The 12286-nt window shown below is 36.3% G+C and overlaps 1 protein-coding gene across 1 annotated transcript; it reads right to left on the bottom strand.

The window, feature by feature from the left end:
* Nucleotides 1–1969: 1969 nt before the first annotated feature.
* LOC130725021 (BTB/POZ domain-containing protein POB1-like) lies at nucleotides 1970–3928 on the bottom strand. Its single transcript, XM_057576284.1, has 2 exons — nucleotides 3687–3928; nucleotides 1970–2759 (listed from the first exon to the last, which is right to left on the bottom strand). Exons 1-2 carry the CDS (start codon nucleotides 3926–3928, stop codon nucleotides 1970–1972), a joined length of 1032 nt encoding a protein of 343 aa, XP_057432267.1.
* Between the last annotated feature and the right edge of the window lie 8358 nt (nucleotides 3929–12286).

Raw genomic sequence — 12286 nt, 5'->3', positions numbered from 1 at the left:
TAATTGCACCAATCTAATGAAAATTAAAATATACACAAACACATTGATCCCAAACATGTTGATCCCAAACATATTGATCCATCATTTAAATCTCATGATCTGTTTGAGCATATTTGTATCACATTGCAGACATCACTTTACTTTGGTAAATGTTGCTTACAAGAAAGATCCTAGGTCTGCTAAGCTCAACTTGGGTTCTGGTACTTTATGAACTAAGGTAAGTCTGTTATTTGGTAACACTAAAGGTCTAATTGGCATTTTGTTCTTGATTTTTCCCCTCTCTCTCCCTGGCTTATTGTTTTGACCTTAATTATTATCATTAAGCTCTTTGTAAATTGGGACAACATAAAAGCAGACATTCCTGCTTAAGATTTGCATATCATACATTATTTCTGACCTTTTGGAAAAATGGACAAAATATTGCACAACCACAACTGGCATTTCAGTAATATAAGAGAATGTAAGAACAATTAATTATATCTTTAGGATGAGCCATTTTATCTTTCCGTATCTTAATTTTTCAGTAATCTAAGAGAATGTAAAGGACAAACAATTATACCCTCAGTGACATTTTGAGCACTGATGCTTTATGTTTGGATCACTGATTTACTGCTTATTGCTCTGGGTTTTTTCTTAAATTTTCTAGCAGTGATTACAAGATGTGTTGCTCAGATCGTATCCTTAAAAAATTGTTCCTATTTGCACCTAAATGTTTTAGCTATGTTGTTGATATAAGTTTGATGATAGATTGAAAACAACTAAATATATAGTGCTACTCATTTTTGTTACCTTTTCCTATGTGACATAAATTATATGCACTATTTGTTAACCATATAAAATGGTTTTTTCACATATTATGTTGTTAACTATGAAGGGAAAGAAATACCATGTGTTAGCCTGGCTATAAACTTTGGCTGTAAGGTACACGGGCTAGGTGAAGAACTAATGATATTCCTAATTAAGGTCATATTTTTAGGTTCTATTGTGAAGGCATAAGGTTTAAGTAATCTTTATTTCTGCAAGCATCATAGATAATTAATTTCACCAATTTCTTTCATGTACCTCAATATTGACATCATAATTGGTTTATTCTTGAAATTGTAAATAGAATTGGATGTTGATATATTATTAGAATGTTTTAATGGATCTAAGGATGCTTTTTAATCACTTACTGGAACTATTTTACTGTCATTAAATCTCAAGCGTGTTATTTGTGTGATTAGTTTATGTAATAGAATGACTTAAGTTGCTCTCTAACTGTTTGGGAGTGAGATTACCAGATATATGGTTCGCTCTCATTTTACAGGAGGCACGGCATGAACCGGGGTGCCATGGACGTGGCTCAAAAAATAAGCTACTCCAATATAAAGGAGTATACCAAAATTTCGATATTCATAAGAGAGTTTTTTTTCCCATGCTTTGAGGTTCATTTACTTCATTGCTCAATTACTTTATCTACATTAAGTGTTAGTTCAATACTTTAATTCACTTTTTAAAAAAAAAGATTAATTAACTGTTAATAATTTAAGTATTCGTATGTTATTTTTTTTCCCATTAACCAAATTTTTGTCTACTATTCATTTATGGTAATATTGATATTATAGAGTGAGATATAGAAAGACAAGAGAGATACAAGATATTTCTACATAAGTTTTTTTTTTTTTTTGAAAATTCAAGAGATTGTGGTCACTTTTTCATCTCATAGATGCAATCACCTAGAGCAATATGAAGAATTGCTTCAACAAATCAACTAATGTACTATTTTCTTCTACAATATACTTGAATTAATATGAGTTCTATTAAGACTTTGTGTACCATCCACCAAGAAAGACCTAGTTCACCATAATAGGACAGAAAGAAAAACACTCTTTAGCAAGCAACAAGAGAAAATAAAAGATGTACAATTTCTTTTCCTGTTCAGCACTTCACAAGAAACTAGAAGGAAGAGATCTTTACACTCAACTCCAATCTACAGAGCAAGCTTGACTTGGAGTTGGAGGATTTCATCTACAAAAAATTCACAGTCCTCTGCTATAAACTGATCCCATGGCAGCTGGAAAATGTTTCGGTATCCTCTACCGACTACTGACGTGATCAGGGCTCTATTCCTTGCTAGGACAACAAATTCCATGTCTGGCCTACGCTTGACAGAATATTCAAATTCAACCGAAATATTTGATGCAGTGGTCTGGCGAGGGGACTGAGAATAAAGCCTTAAATAAAAGCCAAAACAAATGGTTCTCTCTTCATCTCTATGGAAATATGCTTGAATAACGAAATTTCTTCCCCCCAAATTAAATGGTTCGAAAGTCAATTTGTCAAAGGAATAAATTGCAGCACAATCATCACGCTTGATATCAAATTGTACCTCCATGTTCTCCCCAAACAAATCAAAATCCAGAGACTTAATGGGCTGGAGTTTGTATGCCCTCCTAGCAGGTAAATGCTCTTGGCCAAGTTTGCAAACCAAAGCATCTTCTGCGATTTTTGAAGCACCTTTGAGATCAAGACATGAAGCCTGCTCCTCTAATTGCATAAAAGACATATACGGGAACCTGATATGTTGCTGCAATTGGTCCATGATAAGTTGTCTTTCTTCCTGAGAATCGCAATGGTGTTCCATCCACAAAAGAGCCAACTGGAAGACCGGGTCCTCATTGTCTACCTCTAGGTAATCACTGCTCAAAATTTCTTCTAATGTACTAGGTGTAAAATGTTGAAGCAGTTCTGGCTGTATCATGAGATCTTTCAAGTTATTTCTACATAAGTTAAAACATTAGATGTCTAATTTAAAGAAATGATAATACAAAATAAAGTTTGAACATTCTAAATATCATATTAGAGACGTTCAAAATAAAAAATCATATTAGAGAAAATAGAAATCAAATATTATAATTTCATTTTGAATGAGAGTGAAGAGAGAATATTAAATCTCTATTTTTTATAATTCAATAAAGTATTTCTTTTGTTGTTAAAAAAAGATCAATCTCTTTTTTCAATATTGGATTCTTTCTTATTAGATTATAAATTGGACAAAATGGTAATTAACAAAAGATAATATCTTTCGTATGATAGTTAATATTCAATATTCAATATTCAATCTCTATTTTTCATTTTTTTGTTATATTTTAGCTTTCCTCTTATTAGTGGAAATTAATACAATAAAGTGTTAATATATCAAATTTCATAAAAGCCAAAATGGAAGTGAAATATAACACTCTATTTTGGTATTAAAGTGAAACTCAAATACAAGAGATCGATATTCGCATCAAATATAAGAGATGATAATCAAAGTTAAAACTCAATTGCATCGCTTTGTTTTCTTTCTATTTTTTTATAATTATAACTTATTAAATAATATGTTGGAAACAATATTTTGATCAATATTAATTGCATTCCCAAATAGATATGGGAAATTTTATTTTCAACTTTTGCAAATAAAAAAAATCATTATCCAATCTCTTGGATTGATTTTACAATTTATTCATTTAATGTATAATAACTAATATTAAAATACAAAATATCAAAGGAAAAAAATAAGGGATATGATTAAATATTGTTAAAACCTTTTGATTTAGTCAAAACATATAAATTAAATTTATTTAATATTGTAACATATTGTATAATATGGTAAATATAGTTTTGATTTAGAAATAAAAGAAACCGTGCATCGCACGAGTTACTACCTAATTGCAATAACAAGAGGCTCCTTCTGATGTCGTCTCTTCTGGTAAGAAGTGTTAAGTGTCCCAATAACAGCTTTGCAATCCAAGAGGACTCTCACCTTTCGATACTTGTTTTCCTCACAAAAAGTGATAGCTCTAAGAAGTCCTTTATTCTCATACTTCTGTGGATTGTCAACTTGGCTGTCACCAATGCACAACTCCGCAAATGCGTTGATCAAATTCCCATTTAAGTCACGGACCATTACTGCATAGCTATACTTGAGCACGTCATCGACTTTACTGGCATCAGTTGTTACTATGTAATCGTACTCCTTCTCGTCCTCGTTCAATGGTCCACTCGCTACATCATAATTAAAATGAGGAATACACAGTAATCTTAAATGAGGAATCTTAAATAAAGAATGCAGACCAAGTAAGTGAATGAACTCGCCGCTCGGTAGCAATCGATTACACATATGAAAATGAAATGCAGAAATTAAACATTTTCCAATCTAGGTGCAAGAATGCCTAATTGATACAGAGATCATAACAATTTGAAAAAGGCATTAATCAGTCATCTGAACACAGGTAGCAAGATGAGAATGCACCTAATTGATACATGCATCACAATAATTTGAAGCAGACATTAATTAGTGATGTGTACTAGCAAGATGAGAATGCACTCATAATCTTAAATTAGGAATCACCAATTAGGAATGTAGGTGATTACACTTGTGGTGTAATTGATTCGTTTTGTAATTGGTTTTTTGATGTGATGAAATAGTGTGATGGATTACACCCGTGGTGTAATCGATTTCTCTGGTGGCGTGGTATCATCGATTGCGTGGTAACAATTTCAAAAAATATGCAATTACACTAATCTTGCTTGCAAAGTAACATTGAAAATATGCGGTAGAAATTAGAAATCCTTAGCAACTAACTCAATACTCTCATGTGAACACAACTTCTAACAATTTGAAAATGTAAAAACTGAAATTAGAAAGAAAATCAATCAGTGCAAACAATTTGAATGATCGACCTTGTTGGGAAGTTTGTGTTGTGAGCGTTTTGCATTTTATTGGGCTTTGTCATGTTTGGTGGGTGGGTCTTGGTGGGGTAGTTTTTGTGGTCTTGACCATTGACCATGTTATTTGCATTGTTTTGATCTTCTAGATTAGCTTTTTTCCTTCTTCCTTTCTTATATTTGGGTTTGACACCCCTTGTGCTAAGGTTGAATACAATTCATTGACTTATCTAAAAAAACGCTTTAATGTTAGTCTTTACGTTTTCATGTATGCACGTGTTTACACAAAGATCCTAATCAATTGTTTTTTAAAACACAGAATTGAACCTTAGATAAATAATTAAACATGTTTTGAGAAATTTAAAAACTTAAAAACAAATAGGCGATTAAATTGTGGTTAATTTTAGACTATGCCCTTCTAAAGAGAATTGAGATTATCTCTTTCCCGGCGGGGTGATCATCCTTTCATTCAGAAAGGCAGATTTTACACACTCAATCTTCCTAAAGACAAACTTCTACTTATTCACCCGTTCCAAACATATTTCACATTCTTAAAAAGCTTATAATTCGTCCTCAAATTGTACACATAATGGCTCATTCATTCATATAAAAAACACTAGTAACATATAATTCATTTTAGAGAGAGAAATTGAGGAAAATGCACCACTGGAGATGATGATAAAGAAATTGAGACGCCAAACCAACTGTAAACCGCACGCCACACATCCAAAGAAAAAGAACAGGAAAATAAAAGATGGTCACCACTTTCCTCAGCGTGACGATAAAATGGGAAACAAAAGTCATCAAGATTCACGATGTGACTCCGCAGATTGTCCATAGTCTGGATACAGTTCCACAATAATCGCCACACAAATGCTTTCACACTAGATGGCGCAGGTGCACGCTAGGCTGAGATAAAATCAACATATGAACCCACAAGTCCTGTAACTGTAAAAAAAGATTAAGAAGAGTTAACTGATTAGAGCCCCTCATCTCCTGGCTCCCACACCCACTAATCGGGCCTCCCTCACGCAACCTCCCAATATCAGAAATATTGAGAAGGTCATGCAACCACAAAACTTCACTAACATTACAGCGTAAACTACTTTTTGTATATGTAATTGTGTATCTGACAAACACAACTTTGAAATAAACGTCATTTTAATTATTGGATTCGACCAAGCATAACTCCCCTTTAATGTGCTCCTGCACCCCCCTACACATGTATATGTTCCCTGGAAAATAATCAAAATGCAAAGTACAATTCTTCCTCTTTTTAACATTATCAAAAAGAAAGAAAGAGAAATACAAAATATATTCACAAGCAAAAAATATAAAGAGATATACAAATCATATAAGAAAGAAAATAATATAACGCAACATTCAGATAAACAAACAAAAAAAAAAACAAATAAACATAATCATTACGCTTTTACAAAACAAAATCAAACACACTTATAAAAAAATTCACATTATAAAAAAACGAATATCCCCATGCACAGGTCAAAGTATGTAAGACCTGGATTTACTGTAACACCCCGATTTCGGTGGCGTCACTTTAGTAACCAAAAGTAAACTTAATGCGGAAAAACGTGAATATTTTTTTTTTATAATAACTAAGACAAGACTGAATTAAATAAAACCAAAATGCGAAAGGTAATAAAACTAATATACAATATATAAACAGCCCCCGCTGTAAGTAACAACCTCGTCACGAGTAACCTCCAGTGACGAAAAGAAAACTGTAACGCCCGTAGGCAATATGGACAAACCAAATAAAAAGGTGAAGTGTCCGCAACACCATCCCTCAAAACTGAGAATAAGTCAGCCCAGATGGCCTAAAACAAGACCTCCTAAGTCCATCCAACTCCCTGTGATTCCCGTAAAGAAACCACACAAAAAGCTATAGGTGGGAAACTACCCTGTTCCCAAAGGAACAAATGATGTTCAGAGCTAGGACTCTACTCCTACACTAATCCCATCTCGAGGAGCTCACACTAACACTCAATCCTACATGCTAGCATGATCGTCGTCCGAATTCGAAATCCAGAACGACCTAGTCTACATACACCATCCGTCCTCCTCTCGCAACCGCGATACGCTCCAGTTCCTGCATCTCAACCCTAGTTCCTCCCGAAGGATGAACCATCATGAATCAGCCCGCCAAAGACATCAGACAAAGGGCGTTTGTTCGCCAAAGCACACACAGAAGACGCGAGGGTCAACTCCAAAGAATTATGTAAATAATAGCAAGGATAGATACAGATAATAGGATAGCCACTTAGGCTTTTAGCTAGGGATAACATCCTAGGGTTGCATATCTCATGATGAATATAAACGACGATAAATCACAGTTAACATGCCTCAAATAGAATTAACAAGTATCAAACACACTCATCACTAAGTCAGTATGCATGTTGCATGAAATGATATGCAGGTTAACCCAGTTAACCACATGCATTCCGGAAAGGGATGGACATCAAACGGATCAGCCCTAACACCAGCCACGGTGGAACCATTTCGGCCCGCGTGCCTCTTACACCACACAAAGGTAGCCAGATCAGCAGTAAACCCGTAGGTCTGCCATTTCGGTCTGCTACAAGAGACGTCTATAAACACTCTTTCACGGCATTCCGGGTCTTATGACCATTTTGGAAACCGACGAGGTCCAGAGTACGTCCTGTGTTAATACCCCATTAATGTTGCATGTATGCAAAATGATTATTCAAACAACGTCTCCGTCCTCACTCGACACGTCGCCACGTGTTCTAGGGAAGTTAAAGTCTCTAAAAGCTTACCCTAAGGTAAAGTTGAAGGTATGAAAAACGGTAGAAAGGGGGGGGTTTGAATAACGTTTTCAGTATAAAACTTCCACCTTAAAGATTTTGACAAATCTTTCGAGAACTTAAGTGCTAAAGATAAGAGATAGAAAAGCACACAAGGATTTTATCCTGGTTCACTTGATAAATCACTCAAGCTACTCCAGTCCACCCGTTAAGGTGATTTCTTCCTTCTTAGAATGAAGGCAATCCACTAATCAGGTAAGAGTTACAACTGCACTTGAAACCTACAAGTGACTAACAATTACACTGACTTAGCTCACACTAAGATTCACTCCCTTAGTCTTCTCTAGGATCCGATCAACCTTGATCTCCTAAAGGAACTAAACAAACTGTTTATCAAAGAATTGTTTACAAGAGATTTGCTTCTAAAAAGCTAATAGTAAACTCAATGAATTTCAGATGAAAGAAAACTTAGAAGATTTTGAATATGTCTTGCGTATGTGAATGCTTCTTCTTTTTGGTTTCTTTCAGTCTTCAGCCTCTTTATATACTCCAAGGATTAGGGTTGAGCGATGCATGGGAAATGCTACCGTTGGAGGGCAGTTCTGGAAAATCCAGCTTCTGCTGTGGCTGAGAACGTTAGGTAGGTCGTCAGGAAGGTACAGTTGCTTTTGTACTTGGATAGCGACGCGACCTTTAAACCTAGGAGACTTCTGATCAGGGGAATGCTTCATATTGGAACTTGTGAAGCCGGTTGATCAGAGTCAGAGGGAAAGCACAGATCCTCTGACCATTGTATCTTCTGATTCTGAACTCAGAGGGAAGAACATGGCCTTCAGAGTTTCTTGCTTCTGGACTTCAGAGTTTCCACTATTCAGCTTCTGTATCTTCAGAGTCTTCTACACCATCAGAACATCTGAGCCTTCAGTGTTTCTTGGTTATCAGACTTTCTGGATCTTCAGAGCTTCTAGTGACTGAGTCCTCATCAGAGTTTGTATAACTTCAGAACTTCTGAAGCTTTTCCACTGTTCATACTGAACATGGTGAATGCGAAAGCGTTGCTTGGGTCACTCTTTATACACAGTGCTTCTGATTTGTGTGAGATTGAGTTGAGGTCAGAGCCTGTAAATAGCACACTCAGAAAAACACGTTAGAGTACCACAATTGTTCATATCAAAAGGTTAACTTGTAATCATCAAAACATAGAGTTGTACTACTAGATCAAAACTTGATCTTACAAAAGTCGATTCTGCGACTAAAAGACACACTTCATAACGACACATAGCTGCTCCAACAGCACCACAACAAACGCTGCTCCAACAGCACAATAACAAACGCTGCTCCAACAGCACAACAATAAACGCTGCTCCAACAGCACGACAACAAACGCTGCTCCAACAGCACAACAACAAACTCAACACTTGGATCCGACGACACTCCTCGTTTTTCCAAAACTATGATTTGACTTCCAATGCCTTCCTTCGAGGTTGTTATCATTACTTAAAGATTTTGAGGTTATTTAAGGTCTTATGAATTTTCTTTATAAAATAGATTCCCTTTTGTCTTATCGCAAGTCTTATACATTTTCAGGATCTCCCAATCCCAAGTCGCTTCCAGAGGAGGTCTCGATCCACTAAACAAAATTAGGGCCCGAACCTTGTTCGTCCTATCAAACTTTCTCAAAACTCTCAAAATAAAATCGGCATGACCTGCCCGCTATTCTCACCATTCAGAATCTCAGATTCCAGCACAGAGCATATTTAAATCATCACAATCAACAACATGTCATATATCAATAAATCGCATCATAAACACTTAGCACTTAGCATATAAAGCATGCACCACACATCCTAGATTACCCACATAGCACATAGCATGTAAGTCAATCTCAAAAACATTCAGTAGATGAATCATCTACATTGTCAGCCGAAGCCTCAGAAAACATTTTCCAATCACACACAATCCAGTGCATAAACAATAAACAATGTCGAAAACATCGACCCTAAGCATTAACAAGAGATTCAGTGAGAAGCCCTCACCTGTAGATTCTCCAGGACGATCTCCTAACACTTGTTCACAATCAAAGGCTTGCTCCTCTGGGAATTCCTCAAAATCACCTTTAGAGCAAAACCACAGAAATACTATCAGAGTCTATCGAAAACTAAGCTATCGATAATTACTAAGGTTACTCGAAGTAATCTATACTCTAAGGTACGATAATCTAGCGCGAAAGACTCGGAAAAATTATCGGATCAAAAACTGTCGCAGGGGTATTTTGGTCATGATTTTTAACTTAGGATTTTCAAAACGGAAATCCCAAAAACCAAATTTTGCAGGGACGTCACCAACGACGTTTATGACAACTAATCCTACTAGCACTAAGCTAAGGCGATAGTTTTCAGCCTAAAGGGTGAAGCTTTACTCCAAAAACTCCAAAAATGGGTATTTTAGGCTCAAATTGATTCCGGCGGAATTCCGGCGACATAACGGAAAATCTAACCCGGCAGAAGTGATCTTGGGCGCATAAGGAAGAGGTTTAGAATCAGAAATGAAATAATCAGGATAGTTTTGCAAAAACCCATAAACTATCCGCTCAGAAAACTCTACAGAAAAGCTTTGGAAAAAGCGATCAGAGGTAAGGATTAGCGACTATACCTCGAAGCCTTGAAGTAGCAACTGATTGATCGACGATCAAGCAAACGATGAAGAAAATCTTCTCTTCTCCCTCCCTTGTAGAACTCGCGGCCTTGATGAAGAAAATGGAGGAAAATTTGAGTTTTTCTTCCTTTCTTTGCTATATATAAAGGTTGGAAATTTGCGGGAAAATGAAAGTTTCGCGAATCTGATTTTTCCGGCGTCATTCTCCGTGAATTAATAGATATGTTTTGGCGAAAGAATTCCAAAACTAAAATGAGGTCTCTTTGTATTTTTGGCAACTAAAGCATAGTCGGTATAAAACTATTTTACCCGATAAGTTGCTTTTTGCATCGGATGTCGGAATGGAAAACTTCCTTCTGAAGAAAGATTGAAATCATCAAGAGAAATGAGTGTACGCGTGTAGAATATTCATTTGAAGCTCTGAATAGATAAAGTCTTCATCGTCGAGAAATTCTAGGGTTTTGAAATACCAGGGATTCGGTTTCGGCAAACTTCCGATGATTGGAATCGGACGTTCGTAGATCCTAGAGTTTCGCCTCGAAACGATTGTGATATATGGAAAAAGAGAAGTTCTAACATTTCTCTGAATATTTTTGGAATTAACTTCCGTCGTGCCTAAAAGTGAAAATTAGCTATATACTAGGGTTTCTGACCTAGGTTTAAGCGTAAAACGATCGTGCTATAACTTTTATCGACTTCAATACGAACCTCAGACTTTTCCTGAACATTCTCCTTCATACATTTATTTCATTTACTAAACTCTTGTTCAGGTTTCCCTTCGCCATGCATCAAACCTACTGGTGAATAAGAATTTATTCACTTGGTATAAACTGAAAAACTTGGGCCTTACATTTACAGAGCAAGTTAATTTCCGACTCACGCGTAGAATCAGTGTAAGCGTGACAGGAGTTTGCTGTTTGAGGAAGAGATTAATGAAGAAGAAAGTTCAGGAATTGCTTGAGGAATGTTGCGTAGTCGTTTTAGGAATTAGTGCGAGTCGTCTGCACACCTGCCTTATGGCGAGAGTGTCCAGAATAGGCTAATTTCGCTTTTAGAGCAACGTATTAAGTAAGATTTCAAATCCTTGGAAAATTTAAAGGTTCTCTTTATTTTTCCTACGACCAGCGTCTCATTTCGGAACCCTAGACTGTACGCACGACAGTATTCACTTTTCTCAAGTCCGACGACGCTAATTTCTTTGCTTCGAAACCCTAGATTCAAGCGCTGGATGAAGACTTTTTCTATTCGGGACTTCTAACGAAGTTTCCGTTCGCGCTTCCATATTTGTTTCGACATTTCCAATCTTTCTCCAGAACAAAGTTTTGTCGTCCGACAATCACAGCAAAAAGTAGTTTTTCGGGACAGATGAACTTACACCGCTTTTGGGATTTTATATATCGTTTTTCCCAAATGTCAGAGGTTTGTTTTGAGTTCTGGAATTCTGACGCCAGAATCTTTCTTAGAATTCATCGGTGAACGTGCTGCAAAAATCGGAATCGCGAAATTTTCATTTTCCCGCGATTTCACCTGCATATAAATAGTCGAAAAATCAAAATATCTCTCATTTTCTTCCCAAGGAGGCCGCGGATTGAGGAGAGGAGAGGGAGAGGAGATTTTCGCCGAAACTCGACGAACTTCGCGCAGTTCATTCCTACTTCAAGGTATCGAGGTAACTAGCTTGATTCTTACCTCTGATTACTGTTTCTACTGCGTTTCTTTAGTCGTTTATGTGCTCAAAGTTTTGAGCTTTTTGTATAACTGTCCATTTTTCCTGATTTCTCTGTTGGGGTTTGTTCTCTACGTGCCCAAGAGCCTAGAACCTTCGTCGGTATTCGCCGATATGGATCGAGTTGTCCAAGATCTGAAAAACTGTTTCAAAACCCTTTTTGCGCACATTTCAAAACTTTATTGTCGAAAAGTCGTAATCTGACTTCGTGCCTTTAGGATTTGTTGTTACGAATGTCGTTAGGATCATTGCTGTCAAATTTGTTTTCCGAACTGATAACTTTGAGGTTTTGAGCTTTTATTTTGGACCAAAACGCCCCTGAACAGCCGTATTTTGATCCGATCGTCCGAAAATTGTTCCGACAGTTTCTTTGTCCTAGTTTTACCCTAAAACTACCTTGTAAACAGATTTGATCGAAGGGAGCTCTTTT

The sequence above is a fragment of the Lotus japonicus genome, chromosome 6 (genome assembly GCF_012489685.1).
Source record: "Lotus japonicus ecotype B-129 chromosome 6, LjGifu_v1.2".
NCBI classification, from domain to species: domain Eukaryota; kingdom Viridiplantae; phylum Streptophyta; class Magnoliopsida; order Fabales; family Fabaceae; genus Lotus; species Lotus japonicus.
Note: the sequence above shows the minus strand (reverse complement) of the source record. Positions and strands in the feature narration are given on the sequence as shown.